The sequence below is a fragment of the Nycticebus coucang genome, chromosome 14 (genome assembly GCF_027406575.1).
Source record: "Nycticebus coucang isolate mNycCou1 chromosome 14, mNycCou1.pri, whole genome shotgun sequence".
NCBI lineage: Eukaryota > Metazoa > Chordata > Mammalia > Primates > Lorisidae > Nycticebus > Nycticebus coucang.
In genome coordinates this window covers 60,275,339-60,299,264 of record NC_069793.1, presented here as the reverse complement: position 1 = coordinate 60,299,264, position 23,926 = coordinate 60,275,339, and the positions used below count along the sequence as shown (strand labels likewise).

General features: G+C 38.3%; 1 protein-coding gene across 1 annotated transcript; it reads right to left on the bottom strand.

The window, feature by feature from the left end:
• Positions 1-8,838: 8,838 nt before the first annotated feature.
• On the bottom strand, positions 8,839-10,570 carry LOC128564425 (olfactory receptor 56A4-like). The gene is made up of 2 exons (XM_053559907.1): positions 10,322-10,570; positions 8,839-9,537 (listed from the first exon to the last, which is right to left on the bottom strand). Exons 1-2 carry the CDS (start codon positions 10,568-10,570, stop codon positions 8,839-8,841), a joined length of 948 nt encoding a protein of 315 aa, XP_053415882.1.
• Between the last annotated feature and the right edge of the window lie 13,356 nt (positions 10,571-23,926).

Sequence of the window (23,926 nt, the reverse complement as noted above, 5' to 3'; positions counted from 1 at the left end):
GCTCCGCCCTCAGGGTCGCAGAGCTGGAATTGGGTGGGAGCTGGTAACCCAGCGACCAAGTAGCCTAAGGGCGGGGTCTGAGCTGCCTTACAGCCCTAATCCTCGGGGGCAGAGGGAGACCAGTTTTGACACACAGGGTAAGTGGATAGCGACTTCAGCAGTGATTCCAGCGACAAGCACTTCCCTGAGAAAGCTTCTGCTCAGTAAGTGAACAAGTTCAAAGTGACTTTTAAGTGGGCTGAAGAGAGATTTAGGGTGTCTACCTGCTGGGGTTTGAGAAACTAGCAGCCTCCAGTCGTATCAGAACTGTGATTAACATCTCATACCCCAGAAGACCACGTGTTGCCCAGACAATATTCAATAACATATACATACTGCTTTGTTTTTGGTTGTGTGTTTTTTTTTTTTTTTTTTGGTTTGGTTGTTTTTGTTGTTTATTTTGATGCTGTGGATTGTTGTTTTGTTTTTTAAGTTCAACCTTTTCCATACAGATCCTTTTTCTTTCTCAATTTTTCTAGTTTAATTATAATTTCCCATTGCTGCCTATTTCAATAATTAGAACTTCATTTTTGTTAGTGTTTCTACCACTATTATTTGCTTTTTCCAGCCAATTTTATCCCATAAAGTTTTCTGTTTGCTTGTTTTGGTTTGATTTATAGCATTTTTGTCTTTCCTCTCTAATTGGTGGAGGTGGGGTACTGTGTCTGATCAGGATAGCAAAGAGCTGCTGACCTCAAGGGAATGACCCAACTGTGAACCCCCAGAAGGTGGTTTTTTTTTAAGGTTGTATCACAGTACCCTACTGTACACCTATATTGCTCTGTCTCCCTCTTTCTGTGCCTCTCTTCTGTTTGTCAATATTCCTTTTACCCACCCCCTCTCCTTTCCCTATTTTTCTTTTTTTTTCTTATCACTCGGTCCTCCTTTCCTTCATCCCTTTTTTGCTCTTCAACCTTCTCACCCTTCTGGTCATGTAACCTTTAGTCCACAGGCACAAGAACTTAAAGAGCAAGAGGAAGTGAAAGGAAAATTAGGGCAAGAAAACAGATAAAAGAAATCACCCATGAGGAAGAATCAGAAGAAAACTCCAGGCAACATGAAGAACCAGTCCAGAACAACCCCACCAAGGGACCATGAGGTAGCTACTGCAGAGGATTCCACCTATACAGAAATGTTAGGAATGACAGAAAGGGAATTTAGAATACACATGTTGAAAACAATGAAAGAAATGATGGAAACAATGAAGGAAACTGCTAATAAAGTGGAAAATAACCAAAAGGAAATCCAAAAACAGAGTAAAATCAGAGATGAACGATATGAAGAATATAAAAAGGATATAGCAGAGCTGAAGGAAATGAAACAGTCAATCAGGGAACTTAAAGATGCAATGGAAAGTATCAGCAACAGGTTAGACCATGCAGAAGAAAGAATTTCAGAGGTAGAAGACAAAGTTTTTGAGATAACTCAGATAGTAAAAGAGGCAGAAAAGAAGAGAGAGAAAGCAGAACATTCACTGTCAGAATTATGGGACTTTATAAAGCTTTCCAACATACGAGTTATAGGAATTCCAGAAGGGGAAGAAGAATGCCCCAGAGGAATGGAAGCCATACTAGAGAATATTATAAAAGAAAATTTCCCAAATATCACCAAAGATTCTGACACACTGCTTTCAGAGCGCTATCGGACCCCAGGTCGCCTCAACTCTAACCGAGCTTCTCCAAGACACATTGTGATGAACCTGTCCAAAGTCAAGACAAAAGTAAAGATTCTGCAAGCTGCCAGGAGTAAGCGCCAGTTGACCTACAGGGGCAAATCCATCAGATTGACCTCAGACTTCTCTAATGAAACTTTTCAAGCAAGAAGACAATGGTCATCTACCTTTACTCTACTTAAACAGAACAATTTTCAGCCCAGAATTCTGTACCCTGCTAAGCTAAGCTTCAAAATTGATGGAGAAATCAAATCATTTATGGATATACAAACATTGAGGAAATTCACCACAACAAGACCAGCTCTACAGGAAATACTTCAACCTGTTCTGCACACTGACCACCACAATGGATCAGCAGCAAAGTAAGAACTCAGAAATTAAAGGACAGAACCTAACCTCCAGACTGATGCAAAAGATAAAACTAAACAATGGACTCTCAGAAAATAAGATGAATAGAATAGTACCACACTTATCAATTATCTCAATAAATGTTAATGGCTTGAATTCCCCACTGAAGAGACATAGATTGTTTGAGTTGATTAAAAAACACAAGCCACCCATTTGCTGTCTGCAAGAAACACACCTGGCTTCAAATGACAAATTAAAGCTCCGAGTCAAGGGTTGGAAGACAATTTTTCAGGCAAATGGAATTCAGAAGAAAAGAGGAGTTGCAATCTTATTTTCAGATACATGTGGATTTAAAGCAACTGAAGTCAAAAAAGACAAAGAGGGTCACTTTATATTGGTCAAGGGAAAAATACAACAAGAAGACATTTCAATTCTAAATATCTATGCACCCAATTTAAATGCTCCCAGATTCTTGAAACAGACCTTACTCAGTCTGAGCAATATGATATCTGATAATACCATAATAACAGGGGACCTTAACACTCCTCTTACAGAGCTGGACAGATCCTCCAAACAGAAATTAAACAAGGATATAAGAGACTGAAATGAGACCCTAGAACAACAGTGCTTGATAGACGCATATAGAACACTCCATCCCAAAGATAAAGAATATACATTCTTCTCATCACTCCATGGAACATTCTCCAAAATTGATCATATCCTGGGACACAAAACAAATATCAACAGAATGAATCAAAAGAATTGAAATTTCACCTTGTATCTTCTCAGACCATAAGGCACTAAAGGTGGAACTCAATTCTAACAAAAATGCTCGACCCCACACAAAGACATGGAAACTAAACAATCTTCTGTTGAATAACAGATGGGTGAAGGAAGAAATAAAACAGGAAATCATTAACTTCCTTGAGCATAACAATAATGAAGACACAAGCTACCAAAACCTGTGGGATACTGCAAAAGCAGTTTTGAGAGGACAATTCATCGCTTTAGATGCCTACATTCGAAAAATAGAAAGAGAGCACATCAACAATCTCACAAGAGATCTTATGGAATTGGAAAAAGAAGAACAATCTAAGCCTAAACTCAGTAGAAGAAAAGAAATATCCAAAATCAAATCAGAGATCAATGAAATTGAAAACAAAAGAATCATTCAGAAAATTAATGAAACAAGGACTTGGTTTTTTGAAAAAATAAATAAAATAGATAAACCATTGGCCAGACTAACGAGGAATAGAAAAGTAAAATCTCTAGTAACCTCAATCAGAAATGATAAAGGGGAAATAACAACTGATCCCACAGAGATACAAGAGATCATCTCTGAATACTACCAGAAACTCTATGCCCAGGAATTTGACAATGTGAAAGAAATGGATCAATATTTGGAATCACACCCTCTCCCTAGATCAGCCAGGAAGAAATAGAGCTCCTGAACAGACCAATTTCAAGCACCGAGATCAAAGAAACAATAAAAAATCTTCCAAACAAAAAATGCCCTGGTCCAGATGGCTTCACTCCAGAATTCTATCAAACCATCAAGGAAGAGATTATTCCTGTACTGCAGAAATTATTCCAAAAAATTGAGGAAGCAGGAATCTTCCCCAACACATTCTATGAAGCAAACATCACCCTGATACCAAAACCAGGAAAAGACCCAAACAAAAAGGAGAATTTCAGACCAATCTCACTCATGAATATAGACGCAAAAATTCTCAACAAAATCCTAGCCAATAGATTACAGCTTATCATCAAAAAAGTCATTCATCATGATCAAGTAGGCTTCATCCCAGGCATGAAAGGCTGGTTTAACATACCCAAGTCTATAAACGTTATCCACCATATTAACAGAGGCAAAAATAAAGATCACATGATCCTCTCAATAGATGCAGGAAAAGCATTTGATAAAATCCAGCATCCTTTTCTAATTAGAACACTGAAGAGTATAGGCATAGGTGGCACATTTCTAAAACTGATTGAAGCTATCTATGACAAACCCACAGCCAATATTTTACTGAATGGAGTAAAACTGAAAGCTTTTCCTCTTAGAACTGGAACCAGACAAAGTTGTCCTCTGTCACCTTTACTATTCAACGTAGTGCTGGAAGTTCTAGCCAATACAATTAGGCAAGACAAGGAAATAAAGGGAATCCAAATGGGAGCAGTGGAGGTCAAACTCTCCCTCTTTGCTGACGACATGATCTTATACTTAGAGAACCCCAAAGACTCAACCACAAGAGTCCTAGAAGTCATCAAAAAATGCAGTAATGTTTCAGGATATAAAATCAATGTCCACAAGTCAGTAGCCTTTGTGTACACCAATAACAGTGAAGATAAGAAGCTAATTAAGGACACAACTCCCTTCACCATAGTCTCAAAGAAAATGAAATACCTAGGAATATACCTAACGAAGGAGGTGAAGGACCTCTATAAAGAAAACTATGAAATCCTCAGAAAGGAAATAGCAGAGGATATTAACAAATGGAAGAACATACCACGCTCATGGATGGGAAGAATCAACATTGTTAAAATGTCTATACTTCCCAAAGCAATCTATATATTCAATGCCATTCCTATCAAAATACCAACATCGTACTTTCAAGATTTGGAAAAAATGATTCTGCGTTTTGTATGGAACCGGAAAAAACCCCGTATAGCTAAGGCAGTTCTCTGTAACAAAAATAAAGCTGGGGGCATCAGCATACCAGATTTTAGTCTGTACTACAAAGCCATAGTGCTCAGGACAGCATGGTACTGGCACAAAAACAGAGACATAGACACTTGGAATCGAATTGAAAACCAAGAAATGAAACTAACATTTTACAACCACCTAATCTTTGATAAACCAAACAAGAACATACGTTGGGGGAAAGACTCCCTATTCAATAAATGGTGTTGGGAGAACTGGATGTCTACATGTAAAAGACTGAAACTGGACCCACACCTTTCCCCACTCACAAAAATTGATTCAAGATAGATAAAGAACTTAAACATAAGGCATGAAACAATAAAAATCCTCCAAGAAAGCATAGGAAAAACACTGGAAGATATTGGCCTCGGGAAAGACTTCATGAAGAAGACTGCCATGGCAATTGCAACAACAACAAAAATGAACAAATGGGACTTCATTAAACTGAAAAGCTTCTGTACAGCTAAGGAGACAATAACCAAAGCAAAGAGACAACCTACACAATGGGAAAGGATATTTGCATATTTTCAATCAGGCAAAAGCTTGATAACCAGGATCTATAGAGAACTCAAATTAATCCACATGAAAAAAGCCAACAATCCCATATATCAATGGGCAAGAGACATGAATAGAACTTTTTCTAAAGACGACAGACGAATGGCTAACAAACACATGAAAAAATGTTCATCATCTCTGTATATTAGAGAAATGCAAATCAAAACAACCCTGAGATATCATCTCACCCCATTGAGAATGGCCCACATCACAAAATCTCAAAACTGCAGATGCTGGCGTGGATGTGGAAAGAAGGGAACACTTTTACACTGCTGGTGGGACTGCAAACTAGTACAACCTTTCTGGAAGGAAGTATGGAGATACCTCAAAGCACTCAAGCTAGACCTCCCATTTGATCCTGCAATCCCATTACTGGGCATCTACCCAGAAGGAAAGAAATCCTTTTATCATAAGGACACTTGTACTAGACTGTTTATTGCAGCTCAATTTACAATCGCCAAAATGTGGAAACAGTCTAAATGCCCACCAACCCAGGAATGGATTAACAAACTGTGGTATATGTATACCATGGAATACTATTCAGCCATTAAAAAAAATGGAGACTTTACATCCTTTATATTAACCTGGATGGAAGTGGAAGACATTATTCTTAGTAAAGTATCACAAGAATGGAGAAGCATGAATCCTATGTACTCAATTTTGATATGAGGACAATTAGTGACAATTATGGTTATGGGGGGGGAACAGAAAGAGGGAAGGAGGGAGGTGGGTGGGGCCTTGGTGTGTGTCACACTTTCTGGGGGCAAGACATGATTGCAAGAGGGACTTTACCTAACAATTGCAATCAGTGTAATCTGGCTTATTGTACCCTCAATGAATCCTCAACAATAAAAAAAAAAAGAAAAAGAAAAGCTTATCAGAAAGGAAACGATTGCATCATAATTTTTAGGTCTTAAATTTAAAACTTGCCTTAGGCAATTTTTACAGTTTTACACATCAATATTTGAATTTAGCTTTTTTAATTTTTCATAAAAAATCTGTAGTCCCAGCTACTCGGAAGGCTGAGTCAAGAGAATTGCCTAAGCCCAAGGATTTGGAGGTTGCTGTGAGCTGTGTGACGCCACAGCAGTCTACCGAGGGCGATAAGGTAAGACTCTGTCTCTACAAAAAAAAAAAAAAATCACTTTTAAAGAAGACAAAAGACACATGGAATACGTTAAAACACAATAAAAAATGCAAACAAGAAATCGGGTCCTTTAAGTTATGGAACAACTATCTAGATCAGGCATCCTCCAACTTTTTAAACAGGGGGCCAATTCACTGTCCCTCAGACGGTTGGAGGGCCAGACTATAATTTGAAACAAAAAAACTATGAACAAATTCCTATGCACACTCGCATATCTTATTTTGAATAAAAAACAAAATGGAAACAAATACAATTCACACCGCTACATGTGGTCAGCGGGCCGCAGTTTGAGGACGCCTGACCTAGATGATGTTAACATGGAAATTTGTTAGTAACTTTAACACTACCAGGAATTAGGGAATCGTCCCCTATCACCACTAGGTGTACCAGACAGATAACATAAGGGGACAGTCAAACTGATACTAGAGATTGATCGAAGAATTTACTGTAGTGTATCCACAGAGCATAGCAGTGATCCTGAAGGCTGAATTTTGGGACCAGTTATTCCTTCATCAATATGTCTTCAACACCTGACATGTGTCAGACATTCTAGGTGCTGAGGGCAGGATCCTGAGTAAGAAAGACAATATATATGTATATTCTGGAGTGAAATTCAAAACAGTAAATAGAGGAAAAAATTATTTTAGAAAATCATATGTGTTACCAAGAAACAAAATGATATAATGTGTTAGAGTGAACTGAAATGGTGGAAGAAGTCCACTTCATATGTGACTGTTAAGGATGTACTCTCCATGGAGGTAGTTTTTGAACTGAAATCATGAATGTTGAGAAGTCAATCATTTGAACATATAAATTTTTTCAAATCAGGTAGAACAGTAAATGCAGAGTTTAAACCTAGAACTAGAAGTCTAAGAAATAGTGGACATCCCAGCAGGTGACTGAGATAAAGCCATGTGGTGATAAATGCAGAAATCAAGGGCAGTGGCCACAAGAGAGATCTGACTGCAGATATCCTGACATCTTGTTCCAAACGAAGGAGCTCCAGTCATGAAAAGGTGACTATCAGGGCCCAGGCCTGAAAGAGGACTGGAAGTCAATGCAGAATATTAAAATGGGCACTTGGGTCAGAACCAAAGCAGGGTTCCACCTGATAACAAGAGATGTACAGGAGGAGAGGTCTGGAATTAAAGTCCAGGTTCCTATTATCATGATACTAAAGGGGATATTTCAACACAGAGACAGTATATCATGGATAAGTTTGATTATAATTGTTCTCAACACCAATGCATCACCTAAAATATTGATTGACTATATCCTTATTAGTTTCAGGCTTATTAATCCTAGACTGGATGCCAGTAGAGGTGAATCTCAGCCAAATGTTAGAAGATTATTGAATCTGGTGGGGGTAGCTATAAATAAAAGAGACGTAACACAATCACTCATCAACATATACTTTACCAGGGAGGGATTCCAGGGAATAGATTGGGATAAGAACACAAAGACCACCAATGACAGCGTTCCAGCTTTCTTTCTATTAATTAAGAATTTAATTATAACATTGTTGGTATTCCTTTAAATCTTGCTTTAAAATTGCATCCTTCATTTTAATTATAGGAAGTCCATTTCTTGGCTAAATTATGCTAATTAATGTTTTGTTCTTATAAAACAGCATGTTTTTAACATGTTTGCTAAAAGCAGCTTATGAAATTTTACCAATAATATATACAGTTATTTGGATCAAGACTACACTTCAGATACCACATGCTGGGACCAAAAGTCTTGAGAGATACCACTTATTAAGTAACTTAAAAAGCACCACTATATTCTAAGCACAATGCTAGATATTATAAATACACAGGAGACTTAAACACAGTTTTTAACCTTTAGACTTCACAGTCTACTGGGTGTGGCAAACAATTGTGGATTCATGGTATTCAGCATTTGAAAAAGTATGCTCACCACCCTAGTCAAACCATAATCACTTCACCTGGATTATTGAAAGAATGTCCTTACCAGTTTTCCCAGTACCATGATATAAATAGAACATACTGCCCATGTTCAACTCAAATGCCTCCACATCCCCACCCTATGGATTAAATGGGAGATTCACTCAGAGTGTAAAGACTGAGAAGTATACAGAAAGTGGTAAATACTTCTTTAATAAAGGAGTAATTAAGGGATTGTGATGGGACAGAGTCAGAATGGAAAAGATAACAGATGCTTAATAGTGGGTTCAGCACATACTTGTAAATGAAGAAGTAAGGATAAATATTGTGATAGTAGTTCAGGAAGATTTAATTTCAAGATGAGGGTAGCAACAAGGATGTCATATTGTGTCCCTGTGGCATTCAGATGAAACTCTCAATAAAACATGCCCAGATTTCTTTAATCCTTATCTTTAACTCAAATCTCTCAGCTCTGGTACTTGAGTAGCTTCATAATCCCCTGCTTGATTTCCTGAGTGCGTACCCCATACACAATAGGGTTGAGTGCTGGTGGGATGAGGTGGTGCAGGACATTGAGAAGAATAGGTACCTCAGAAGGCACACTTTTTTTTCCTGCTTTGTTTGTGAAGATGAAGACTAGCAGCAGTGTATAGAAGAAAAGTATAAGGATCAAATGGGAACCACAAGTACTCAAAGCCTTAGTAGCAGCACCCCCTGACTGCAGGCGCATAACAGCCCTCAAGATGAAGCAGTAAGATAGCAAAATTAGCACCAGGTCAGAACCTAGTAGACACCAAACACTTACAAACTGGTAGAGCTTATTTAGGTGAATATCCCCACAAGAAAGCTTTGCTACAGAAATGTTGGCACAGATACAATTCTCCACCACATTGCTGGCACAGTAGTTGAGCCTAGCAGCTAGAACTGGAGTGGGCAGTGTAGCCAGCAGATTGCGGAAGATGATGAACATGGCTGCATTAATGACAAACTGTTCAGTGATGATGGATGGGTAACGCAGTGGGTGGCAGATGGCCACATAGCGGTCATAGGCCATGACCAGAAAAGTGGAGGATTCCATGGGAAGGAAGGTATTCATGATGAACATCTGCAGGAAGCAGCCTGCAAAGCTGATGGGCTTCATGTTGAACCAGAAGATGAGCAGCACCTGCCAGAATCAATGTTATCAAGAACTTTGTACATCCTTTCTCATTCCAGAGTACCCAAACCATGGGAAAACCTTTGGATAGGTTCAACCATCCCTTTCCCCAAACTACACTAGACTAATCCCAAGTGAGACCATATTCTCATTTCAAATACCTTCTTTGTGCCTTCTATTGCCAGAAGATAACTTATACCCTTTCCTTCCATCTGGAGAACAACCTTTAATTTTTAAAATGTTTATTTATAGCCCTGTCCTCTCCAAGGCTCCACAGTTCTTACCCACACTGTAGTGAGTGCATCTGTCCAAAATAGAATATATGTATCACAGGTACATCAAAACTAGTAAGTCCAACACTTACATTTGGACACACTCTAACTTTTTTATACACATAAGAAACCTTTTCAGATTATGTTTCCTATCTCAGTAGATGATATAAACATAAATCCAATCACATTTTAGAAAGTAAATACCAAAGCCTTTAAGTATAAGAATGATACAGTTCAGGGTCAAAGAGAATCTCCCTAAAGGTAAAAAGGCTGGAACTTGGAATATCACTAACTCAAACATTAAGAGAGGGCCTTTCTCTTGGGAAATAATAAAAACTTAAAAAGACATGGGCATTGAGAATGAAAGGGCATATCTGGGAACTGCAATGACCTGATGTGCTGGTTTGAGTAACTCATTAAGCATTTTCCTTCAGGAAGAGAAGGATCTACAGTAGCAAAACATGATACTGTTTAGAGAAAGATGGCTGAGTGGCTGAAAGAAATTCCAGGGTGAGTCTGACCTTGGGGATGACTGTGAGGCAGAGGATGACGTCCAGAACAGAAAGGATGGCAAGCAGGTAGTACATGGGCTCATGCAGAGATGCCTCCTGCCGGATGGCCAATAGCAGCACAAAGTTGGCCCCAATGGCCAAAACCAGGAGAGGAGCCAGGACAATAGATAGCCAGTGTTGTGTGTCCTGCATTCCTGGGAAGCAGATCATCAGGAATTCAGTCACCCGGGAACCTGTCTTGTTGGGGGATAATGCCATGACTGGAAGGTGGGACTAAAAATGGCTGAAAGGAAAGAGGCAAAAATTTGTGGTTTGACTCATTCATTAATAACATGCTAACTAATCTATTTACCTCCACTTTAGGCTGTTAGGTTTATCCACAAGCCTACTAAGATAATACTCTGTCTAAACTTTAAATTGTACCACATCACTTCCTGTTAAAAAATAATTTCCTTGGCACTCATAACTTTATGGATAAAGAATAACTCTCTCCATAGGAGTATGTTCCAAGTCTAGACGGATTCCACAGTTCCCCCACACACCTAAAGAACCTCCTTTGCTTTGTCTCAGCCCTGTCTTTTTACATACATCATACCTTGTCCTAGAATCTACTCTTTTTCCTCAAATAACTAACTTATGATTATTCCGTTCCATCCATACCAAGAGTTATATTTCTTAAAAATGTTTTTCTTCTTACTCATTTTAGACCCGTTTCCTTTCCATTGCCCTTCTACAATCCTTAAATACCTCTGAATCCTACTGAAGCATTAATAACACTTTCTTATATTCATCAATGTTTCCTATTTGTATTTTATTTTTTTATTGTTAAATCATAGCTGTGTACGTTAGTGCAATCAAGGGGTACAATGTGCTGGTTTCATATACAATCTGAAATATTCTCATCAAACTGTTCAACGTAGCCTTCATGGTATTTTCTTAGTTATTATATGTAGACATTTGTACTTTGTATTTTAAAAAATCTGTGCTCCCTCCACCAGGGATGGAATCTTATCTTTTTATTATAGCACAGAAGAAAACACCAGACACCTGGTGACACACAGGCAGTCATTACATGCATTTCAGATATATGAGATGGGTGGATTATTGAAAGTACAACACCCCCGATGACTTCTCTCTGTGATTTAGTGTCTCTGTATCTTGCTGTGTTAAAACCCACCAGCACTCCTACTTAGCACTCAGAGTGTGAACAAAAATGGAAAAACTAGTGATGAGAAAAGAAATACAAAGCAACCTACTAATGAGAAAAATAGATACCAAAGACACTTGTATAGTAGATGTTTTAAGTATTTAATAAGCAGCTACCAGGGAAGATATAACTGCCTTCTCTGGGAAAGGGAGAAAAACATAAGGAAATGAGGCTTCTAAGACAAGGAAAGAATTGAAGAAATACTTAAATATGCTCACATAAGGTGACATCAGTTCTCTTTGAGTATCTTCTTAATTACCTAGGAACTCACTGGTGAAAAAGTTTTCAGGTTCTGGTGGGTTCTCCCCTGAAGGAAAGAAAACATCATCTCATATAGTTGGATTTCTGGGCTTGTGGTTGGGACACCCCTGGAATATAGATGCAGAAAAACTCTCAGTCGAGGTTTGGCTCATTTTTTTCTCACGTATATAGTGTGAGCTTCTCATCTGCATGTTCCTTATAGGTAGATCAATAGTTCTTAGATGTGACTTGTGCTTCAGAATCACCTGGAGAGCTTGTTAAGACAGAGTCCTCATAGCCACGATCTGCCATTCAATCCTGTAATCCCCCTACTGGGCATATACCCAGAAGACCAAAAATCACACCATAACAAAGATATTTGTATCAGAATATTTATTGCAGCCCTATTCATAATTGCTAAGTCATGGAAAAAGCCCAAGTGCCCATCGATCCACGAATGGATCAATAAATTGTGGTATATGTACACCATGGAATATTATGCAGCCTTAAAGAAAGATGGAGACTTTACCTCTTTCATGTTTACATGGAAGGAGCTGGAACATATTCTTCTTAGTAAAGTGTCTCAAGAATGGAAGAAAAAGTACCCAATGTACTCACCCTTATTATGAAACACATGAAAGCTATATCCCAGTTATAACCTAAGAATAGGGAGAAAGGGGAAAGGGAGGGGAGGGAGGGGGAAGGGAGGGAGAAGGAGAGGGATTAATGGGATTACACCTGTGGTGCATCTCACAAGAGTATATGTGAATCCTAGTAAATGTGGAATGTAAAGGTCTTAGCAAAATAACTAAGAAAATGCTACAAAACTATGTTAACTAATGTGATGAAAATGTGTCAAACGATTTATGAACCAAGTGTATGGTGCCCCACGATCATACTAATGTACACAGCTATGGTTTAATAAAAATAAATAAATAAATAAAAAAAGACAGAGTCCTGAGCACAGCCAAGTTCTGTGGATCTGGGATGATTTGCCTTTCTAATAAATCCCAGGTCATGCTAACACTGCTCTCTCTGAAGCGCACTTTGAGAGTGACAGAGATAAACTCAATTGTGATAAATGACCTAACGACTGATTTAGACTTGCCCTGATCTAAGGCTGCTATCTTAGGTCAGCCAGGCCTCCTGCAGTGCTACTTAGCTTCAAACATCAAACTGAACATCTGTCCCATTATTTTCAGTTGTTTAACTCTGGCCAATTTCTGGGGCCTTCAGTGTGAAAGCTATCTTCCTTCCATGGACTCTAGGAATTCTATAGATTCTTTTTTCATGGCTTTGTTTCTCTTCCTGGGCCTATTGTTCCTGGCTAACTCTCACAAGAGGATAAGGCTCATTAAAATCAGGAGGGGGGATGTCAGATTGAGGGAGGCTGAAAGGCGGGATCACACCTATAGTGCATAATGCAAGGATACTTGTCCAATTTATTAAGTATAGAGTATAAATGTCTTAACACAATAATTAAGTAAACAAGATGAGGTTTATATTAACCAGTGTGATATAAATGCTCCCAATTCTATATGAAATCAGCACATTATACCCCATACATGCATTAATGTATATATGATCTATGCATTTATGATTTAATAAAAAACAAATCAAGGACAAGTTATCCTCATTTTCTTACTGCCAGATGGCACAAGAACTGAATGAATAACACTAACATTATCCCTCTAATAATCAAAGAAGGAATCCTCCTCAGACAGCTTCCCTGCCGGAAACAGACCTGAACAGACCTACAGACCCCCTCACAAGCTCAGGTGATTGGCATTCTGATGAGCTCATGTTCTCCTGATGGTAGTGATCTTCAAGGTCTTCTCATACTAACATCTAGCAGGGGTCCTCAAACTATAGCCCGCAGGCCACATGAGGCGGTGTGATTGTATTTGTTCTCGTTTTGTTTTTTTGTTTGTTTGTTTTTTTACTTCAAAATAAGATATGTGCAGTGTGCATAAGAATTTGTTCATAGTTGTTTTTTTTTAAACTATAGTCCAGCCCTCCAACGGTCTGAGGGACAGTGAACTGGCCCCCTGTTTAAAAAGTTTGAGGACCTCTGATCTAGAGAGTGCAACAACATTCTCTGAAATCAACAATAAATTAAGTCAAAGAACGAACTCAAGATAACCCTTATGCTGGGCTTTCCAGTGTACTGTTGTCAAAAATACTTACAAAGAAAGTCTGCTCCAAATACCAGTTTTGGCCACCCAGTGGCAATGTGTGACTCCTCAACTTCTCACCAGCTCTACATGTGGTTTTGGGCCTGGATGACTTTATGAAAATGCTGTCGCTATAAGAGCTATTCTCCTGTGGCTGCAAAGGTCAAGAGCTGGGATTACTGTTCCCATGGGTTCCTGCCTCCTTGCAGATACACAAATATTTCCAATGTAAAAGGGAAATTTCTGTACTTAAATTCAGATGAAATTAAAGAATAGTAATCAGCCCATCATCTCCCTTGGGATGACTGAGAGTTAAACAAATTGAAATGTATTCTTTGCAATGGAAAGGATATCACTCAGAGACCCAGTAACTGCATCTAAGAGGTCCTTCAAGAAGACAAATATCATTAGACTTATAAAACTGATTTTATTTTACATATAAGCTGAATTCTTTTTTTTTTTTTTTTTAGTTTCTTTTTTTTTTTTTTTTATTGTTGGGGATTCATTGAGGGTACAATAAACCAGTTACACTGATTGCAATTGTTAGGTAAAGTCCCTCTTGCAATCATGTCTTGCCCCCATAAAGTGTGACACACACTAAGGCCCCACCCTCCTCCCTCCATCCCTCTTTCTGCTTCCCCCCCCATAAACTTAATTGTCATTAATTGTCCTCATATCAAGATTGAGTACATAGGATTCATGCTTCTCCATTCTTGTGATGCTTTACTAAGAATAATGTCTTCCACTTCCATCCAGGTTAATACGAAGGATGTAAAGTCTCCATTTTTTTTAATAGCTGAATAGTATTCCATGGTATACATATACCACAGCTTGTTAATCCATTCCTGGGTTGGTGGGCATTTAGGCTGTTTCCACATTTTGGCAATGGTAAATTGAGCTGCCATAAACAGTCTAGTACAAGTGTCCTTATGATAAAAGGATTTTTTTCCTTCTGGGTAGATGCCCAGTAATGGGATTGCAGGATCGAATGGGAGGTCTAGGTTGAGTGCTTTGAGGTTTCTCCATACTTCCTTCCAGAAAGGTTGTACTAGTTTGCAGTCCCACCAGCAGTGTAAAAGTGTTCCCTTCTCTCCACATCCACGCCAGCATCTGCAGTTTTGAGACTTTCTGATGTGGGCCATTCTCACTGGGGTTAGATGATATCTGAGGGTTGTTTTGATTTGCATTTCTCTAATATATAGAGATGATGAACATTTTTTCATATGTTTGTTAGCCATTCGTCTGTCATCTTTAGAGAAAGTTCTATTCATGTCTCTTGCCCATTGATATAAGGGATTGTTGGCTTTTTTCATGTGGATTAATTTGAGTTCTCTATAGATCCTGGTTATCAAGCTTTTGTCTGATTGAAAATATGCAAATATCCTTTCCCATTGTGTAGGTTGTCTCTTTGCTTTGGTTATTGTGTCCTTAGCTGTACAGAAGCTTTTCAGTTTAATGAAGTCCCATTTGTTTATTTTTGATGTTGTTGCAATTGCCATGGCAGTCTTCTTCATGAAGTCTTCCCCCAGGCCAATATCTTCCAGTGTTTTTCCTATGCTTTCTTTGAGGATTTTTATTGTTTCATGCCTTAAATTTAAGTCCTTTATCCATCTTGAATCAATTTTTGTGAGTGGGGAAAGGTGTGGGTCCAGTTTCAGTCTTTTACATGTAGACATCCAGTTCTCCCAACACCATTTATTGAATAGGGAGTCTTTCCCCCAAGGTAAGTTCTTGTTTGGTTTATCAAAGATTAGGTGGTTGTAAGATGTTAGTTTCATTTCTTGGTGTTCAATTCGATTCCAAGTGTCTATGTCTCTGTTTTTGTGCCAGTACCATGCTGTCTTGAGCACTATGGCTTTGTAGTACAGACTAAAATCTGGTATGCTGACGCCCCCAGCTTTATTTTTGTTACTAAGAACTGCCTTAGCTATACGGGGTTTTTTCCGGTTCCATACAAAACGCAGAATCATTTTTTCCAAATCTTGAAAGTACGATGTAGGTACTTTGATAGGAATGGCATTGAATAGGTAGATAGCTTTGGGAAGTATAGACATTTTAACAATGTTGATTCTTCCCATCCATGAGCATGGTATGTTCTTCCATTTGTTAATATCCTCTGCTATTTCCTTTCTGAGGATTTCATAGTTTTCTTTATAGAGGTCCTTCACCTCCTTCGTTAGGTATATTCCTAGGTATTTCATTTTCTTTGAAACTATGGTGAAGGGAGTTGTGTCCTTAATTAGCTTCTCATCTTGACTGTTATTGGTGTATACAAAGGCTACTGACTTGTGAACATTGATTTTATATCCTGAAACATTACTGTATTTTTTGATGACTTCTAGGAGTCTTGTGGTTGAGTCTTTGGGGTTCTCTAAGTATAAGATCATGTCGTCAGCAAAGAGGGAGAGTTTGACCTCCTCTGCTCCCATTTGGATTCCCTTTATTTCCTTGTCTTGCCTAATTGTATTGGCTAGAACTTCCAGCACTACGTTGAATAGTAAAGGTGACAGAGGACAACTTTGTCTGGTTCCAGTTCTAAGAGGAAAAGCTTTCAGTTTTACTCCATTCAGTAAAATATTGGCTGTGGGTTTGTCATAGATAGCTTCAATCAGTTTTAGAAATGTGCCACCTATGCCTATACTCTTCAGAGTTCTAATTAGAAAAGGATGCTGGATTTTATCAAATGCTTTTTCTGCATCTATTGAGAGGATCATGTGATCTTTACTTTTGCCTCTGTTAATATGGTGGATAACGTTTATACACTTGCGAATGTTAAACCAGCCTTGCATCCCTGGGATGAAGCCTACTTGATCATGATGAATGACTTTTTTGATGATAAGCTGTAATCTATTGGCTAGGATTTTGTTGAGAATTTTTGCGTCTATGTTCATGTGTGAGATTGGTCTGAAATTCTCCTTTTTGTTTGGGTCTTTTCCTGGTTTTGGTATCAGGGTGATGTTTGCTTCATAGAATGTGTTGGGGAAGATTCCTTCTTCCTCAGTTTTTAGGAATAATTTCTGCAGTGCAGGAATAAGCTCTTCCTTGAAGGTTTGATAGAATTCTGGAGTGAAGCCATCTGGAGCAGGGCATTTTTTAGTTGGAAGCTTTTTTATTGTTTCTTTGATCTCAGTGCTTGAAATTGGTCTGTTCAGGAGGTCTATTTCTTCCTGGCTAAGTCTAGGGAGAGGGTGTGATTCCAAATATTGATCCATTTCCTTCACATTGTCAAATTTCTGGGCATAGAGTTTCTGGTAGTATTCAGAGATGATCTCTTGTATCTCTGTGGGATCAGTTGTTATTTCCCCTTTATCGTTTCTGATTGAGGTTATTAGAGATTTTACTTTTCTATTTCTAGTTAGTCTGGCTAATGGTTTATCTATTTTATTTATTTTTTCAAAAAACCAACTCCTTGTTTCATTAATTTTCTGAATGATTCTTTTGTTTTCAATTTCATTCATCTCTGATTTGATTTTGGATATTTCTTTTCTTCTACTGAGTTTAGGCTTAGATTGTTCTTCTTTTTCCAATTCCATAAGATCTCTTGTGAGATTGTTGATGTGTTCTCTTTCTGTTTTTCGAATGTAGGCATCTAAAGCGATGAATTTTCCTCTCAAAACTGCTTTTGCAGTATCCCACAGGTTTTGGTAGCTTGTGTCTTCATTGTTGTTATGCTCAAGGAAGTTAATGATTTCCTGTTTTATTTCTTCCTTCACCCATCTGTTATTCAACAGAAGATTGTTTAATTTCCATGCCTTTGGGTGGGCTTGAGCATTTTTGTTAGAGTTGAGTTCCACCTTTAGTGCCTTATGGTCTGAAAAGATACAAGGTAAAATTTCAATTCTTCTGATTCTGTTGATATTTGTTTTGTGTCCCAGGATATGATCAATTTTGGAGAATGTTCCATGGGGTGATGAGAAGAATGTATATTCTTTATCTTTGGGGTGGAGTGTTCTATATGCATCTATCAAGCATAGTTGTTCTAGGGTCTCATTTAAATCTCTTACATCTTTGTTTAATTTCTGTTTAGAGGATCTGTCCAGCTCTGTAAGAGGTGTGTTAAAGTCCCCTGTTATGATGGTATTATCAGATATCATATTGCTCAGACTGAGTAAGGTCTGCTTCAGGAATCTGGGAGCATTTAAATTGGGTGCATAAATATTTAGAATTGAAATGTCTTCTTGTTGTAGTTTTCCCTTGACCAATATAAAGTGACCATCTTTGTCTTTTTTGACTTTAGTTGCTTTAAATCCACATGTATCTGAAAATAAGATTGCAACTCCTCTTTTCTTCTGAATTCCATTTGCCTGAAAAATTGTCTTCCAACCCTTGACTCGGAGCTTTAATTTGTCTTTTGAGGCCAGGTGTGTTTCTTGCAGACAGCAAATGGATGGCTTGTGTTTTTTAATCCAGTCAGCCAATCTATGTCTCTTCAGTGGGGAATTCAAGCCATTAACATTTATTGAGATAATTGATAAGTGTGGTAGTATTCTATTCGTCTTATTTGGTGAGAGTCCATTGCTTAATTTTATCTTTTGCATCAGTGTGGAGGTTAGGTTTTGTCCTTTGATTTCTGAGTTCTTACTTTGCTGCTGATCCATTGTGGTGGTCAGTGTGCAGAACAGGTTGAAGTATTTCCTGTAGAGCTGGTCTTGTTGTGGCGAATTTCCTCAATGTTTGTATATCCGTAAATGATTTGATTTCTCCGTCAATTCTGAAGCTTAGCTTAGCAGGGTACAGAATTCTGGGCTGAAAATTGTTCTGTTTAAGTAGATTAAAGGTAGATGACCATTGTCTTCTTGCTTGGAAAGTTTCATTAGAGAAGTCTGCGGTAACTCTGATGGATTTGCCCCTGTAGGTCAACTGGCGCTTACTCCTGGCAGCTTGCAGAATCTTTTCTTTTGTCTTGACTTTGGACAGGTTCATCACAATGTGTCTTGGAGAAGCTCGGTTAGAGTTGAGGCGACCTGGGGTCCGATATCCCTCTGAAAGCAGTGTGTCAGACTCTTTGGTGATGTTTGGGAAATTTTCTTTTATAATTTTCTCTAGTATGGCTTCCATTCCTCTGGGGCATTCTTCTTCCCCTTCTGGAATTCCTATAACTCGTATGTTGGAACGCTTCATAAAGTCCCATAATTCTGACAGTGAACGTTCTGCTTTCTCTCTCTTCTTTTCTGCCTCTTTTACTGTCTGAGTTATCTCAAGAACTTTGTCTTCTACCTCTGAAATTCTTTCTTCTGCATGGTCTAACCTGTTGCTGATACTTTCCATTGTATCTTTAAGTTCCCTAATTGACTGTTTCAGTTCCTTCAGGTCTGCCATATCCTTTTTATATTCTTCATATCGTTCATCTCTTATTTGATTCTGTTTTTGGATTTCCTTTTGGTTATTTTCCACTTTATTAGCAATTTCCTTCATTGTTTCCATCATTTCTTTCATTGTTTTCAACATGTGTATTCTAAATTCCCTTTCTGTCATTCCTAACATTTCTATACTGGTGGAATCATCTGCAGTAGCTACCTCATGGTCCCTTGGTGGGGTTGTTCTAGACTGGTTCTTCATGTTGCCTGGAGTTTTCTGCTGATTCTTCCTCATGAGTGATTTCTTTTATCTGTTTCCTTGCCCTAATTTTCCTTTCACTTCCTCTTGCTCTTTAAGTTCTTGTGCCTGTGGACTAAGGGTTATAGGACCAGAAGGGTGAGAAGGTTGAAGAGCAAAAAAAGGGGATGAAAGAAAGGAGGACCGAGTGATAAGAAAAAAAGAAAGATAGAGAAAGGAGAGGGGGTGGGTATAAGGAATATTGACAAAAAGAAGAGAGGCACAGAAAGAGGGAGACAGGGCAATATAGGTGTACAGTAGGGTACTTTGACACAACCTTAAAAAACCCCACCTTCTGGGGGTGCCCAGTTGCGTGGTTCCCTTGAGGTCAGCAGCTCTTTGCTAACCTGATCAGACACAGTACCCCACCTCCACCAAGTAGAGAGGAAAGACAAAAATGCTATAAATCAAACCAAAAGAAGCAAACAGAAAACTTTACGGGGATAAAATTGGGTGAAAAACCAAATTATATCGGTAGAAACACTAGCAAAAATTAAGTTGAAGTTATTAAAAAAGGCAGCAATGGGAAATTATAATTAAACTAGGAAAATTGAGAAAGAAAAAGGGATCTGTGTGGAAAAGATTGAAATTAAAAAAACAAAAGAACATCAGCAACGTCAAAATAAACAAACAAAAAAAACAACCAAACCAAAAAAAAAAAGAAGAAAAAAATACACAACCAAAAACAAAGCAGTTTGTATATGTTATTGAATATTGTCTGGGCAACACGTGTTCTGCTGGTGTATGAGATGTTAGTCACAGTTCTGATACGACTGGAGGCTGCTGATTTCTCAAACCCCAGCAGGTAGACACCCTAAATCTCTCTTCAGCCTACTTAAAAGGCACTTTGAACTTGTAAACTTGCTGAGCAGAAGCTTTCCCAGCTTTCTCGCTGGAATCGCTGCTGAAGTGGCTATGCACTTACTCAGTGTGCCAAAACCGATCTCACTCTGCCCCTGAGGGTTAGGGCTGCAAGGCGGCTCAGACCCCACCCTTAGGCTACTTGGTTGCTGGGTTACCAGCTCCCACCCGTTTCTAGCTCTGCGACCCTGAGGGCAGAGCTTGCCGGGGCCGATCACTGACAATGGATCCGTGTGACCCACCGCCAAACACTATCAGCTCCGTCTGGCTCAGCGGCTCAGACTGGGGCCCTAGACAACGGCCAAAGTTCTCCGCACTCCCGCTCAGGCCTTCCCCAAGGCAGTTCAACTCAGTGCCAAGTCCAAGGACATCAAAACAGTTCACAGGTAAGGCCTTTCTGGTTTGCAGTCTCGCTGCTACTGAACTTACAGTTGTGGGCGGGTTTAGACGGATTGAACACACGCGACCACTTGCCGGCTTTCCACTGTTTTAGTCCTCCTCTTGGGGTCCAGAAGTCTCTCGCTGACTCCCTGTATTTTCATAGGAGTGATGATAGGCAGTTCCCACCAGCCAGAGATGCCTGGAGTCCTATCTCCCCAGACTCACGGTGCCCAGATGCAAGGAAGCTGTTACTCGGCTGCCATCTTGCTCCGCCTCCCAAGCTGAATTCTTGAAAAACTTTTAAAATTAGTAATTTATGGTGATTTATTGCATCATTAATTTTTACTAAGTTTTACAAATATCTTCACATGGGCAAAAATATACCTCTTAAAGGAAAAAATTATACAGAATCCTGAATGCTTATTTAAAGTATATCCATTTAATTAGACTGTAAGTCTATTATGTCAGTTTTTAATTATAGGATTATCACCTAAAGAATAGTAAAAAATGCATAAAAATTTGATTAATCTAAAATAATATGAAAATTATGAAAAGGAAATGTGAATATGTAAATGATAAAATGGTAGCTTTTAAAAAAAGTCTATGATTACATGTATATACATGAACCAAGGATTCCAAGTAAAAGGCTGAGATTGTGAAATTGAATATAAGCATAATGTTTACAAAAGACACACCTTAAGTATGAGCAAGAGAATAGGAAAAAAACTATCATGAAAATACTAACCAGGAGAATTTTAGGTAACTAGGCCAATCTGATCAACGCAAGCATTAATGTAAGAAGCACTTCTAGAGATCAAGAGGAATATTTTGTAGCAATAAAGCAATCATAACAATGAATTAAAAGACATGCTATTACAGCTCACATTAAAATAAAGCAAAATTGACAGAAACAAAAGGAGAACTAAATGCTCAATCATGGTAAGAGACTTGAACATAATCTCTCCTGAAAAATGATAGAACAAGTTGATAAGATAAAAATCCATTCAGATGCCAAAGATCAGGACAACATAATGAGAAACTTAACCCAACTGACATGTACAAAACATAGCACCCAAAAGCAATAGAATTAATATTCTTTTCAAGTGCATATAAAACATCAAAATCAACTAAATGTTAAAATATAAAATGAATTTTAAACAATTAAAATTATTCAGAATGTTTTCTGACCACAATGTAATTAAGCTATGAATCAATATAACAATGTGTCTAAAAAACACACATTTCATAAACATTGGATAATATATATCAAAGTAATCTATACACCAAAGAAAACATAAATGAAAATTATAAACTATTTTGAACTGATGATAATCAATATACAACTAAAACAACTTTGCAGGATGTGGAAAATTCATTGCATGGGGAAAAAAAGTACAGATACTTCTTGATTTATAACAAGGTTGTGTCCCAATAAATCCATTGTAAATTGAAAACACCATTTTATTAAAAATGCACTTAATACATCTAACCTAAAGAGCACCATAGCTTGGCCTAACTTATTACCTTAAATGCTCAGAACACTTACCTTAGCCTAAAGATAGGTAAAATCATCTAACACATGGCCTACTTTATAACTGTGTTGAATGGCTCATGTACTTTACTGAATACTATAAGTGAAAAACAGAATGATGGCATAGTACTCAAAGTATACTTCTACTGAATGCATATCACTTTTGCACCATTGTGAAGTGGAAAAGTTGGAAGCTAATTTTCAAGCCTACTTTACTGTTTAGGGTCCTAACCTATGCTTATTCAGGAAAGAGACTGGTGGTTTAATATAAGTTAAAGTCCTGATTTGCATTTGAGATATCATCTAACTCCAGTGAGACTAGCCTATATCACAAAATCCCAAGACCAGAGATGTTGGCGCGGATGTGGAGAAAAGGGAACACTTTTGCACTGCTGGTGGGAATGCAAATTAATACATTCCTTTTGGAAAGAGATATGGAGAACACTTAGAGATCTAAAAATAGATCTGCCATTCAATCCTGTAATCCCTCTACTGGGCATATACCCAGAAGACCAAAAATCACATCATAACAAAGATATTTGTACCAGAATGTTTATTGCAGCCCTATTCATAATTGCTAAGTCATGGAAGAAGCCCAAGTGCCCATCGATCCACGAATGGATTACTAAATTGTGGTATATGTACACCATGGAATATTATGCAGCCTTAAAGAAAGATGGAGACTTTACCTCTTTCATGTTTACATGGATGGAGCTGGAACATATTCTTCTTAGTAAAGTATCTCAAGAATGGAAGAAAATGTACCCAATGTACTCAGCCCTACTATGAAACTAATTTAGGGTTTTCACATGAAAGCTATAACCCAGTTACAACCTAAGAATAGGGGAAGGGGAAAAGGGAGGGGAGGGAGGGAGGAGGTGGGTAAAGGGAAGGGGATTGGTGGGATTACACCAGTGGTGCATCTTACAAGGGTATATGTAAAATTTGGTAAATGTGGAATGTAAGTGTCTTGGCACAGTAACTGAGAGAATGCCAGGAAGGCTATGTTAACCAGTGTGATGAAAGTGTGTCAAATGGTCTGTGAAGCTAGTGAATGATGCCCCATGATCATATCAATGTACACAGCTATTTTTTAATTATATAAAAAAAAAGTTAAAGTCCTATAGTACAAGGATCCAGGTTCTTCTCCTATAGCAGCAGTTCTCAACCTGTGGGCCGCAACCCCTTTGAACTGTATTAAGGTTCGCAGTATTAGGAAGGTTGAGAATCACTGTCCTATAGTCGGGTAGATAGTTCACAAAATACCTGTATGCTATCCCAGAATATTATGGACTGGGGAATATAACCATTACTGCAACCACTCATGTTTCCATGACTGTCTTCTAGTAAATGCAATTCCAATAGCTGGGCAAGCATGCCATCTGGCACAACTGGTTTGAGAGCTAAGCATCTTGTAATTCAACTGTGTGCTAAATAAAAGTGAACAGAGAAAGTAGACATCAAACAGTCATTATAGAGGTAAAATGTCTGCTACAAATGACAGGAACAGCCAAATCCAAGGCCTGTAATGAGGTGATGGCCAATAATTTGTTGTCCAATTTGTGAGATATCCCAGTGGTGGATCTCTCATAAATAAAAATTGTGCATAGAATTATATGGTTGTT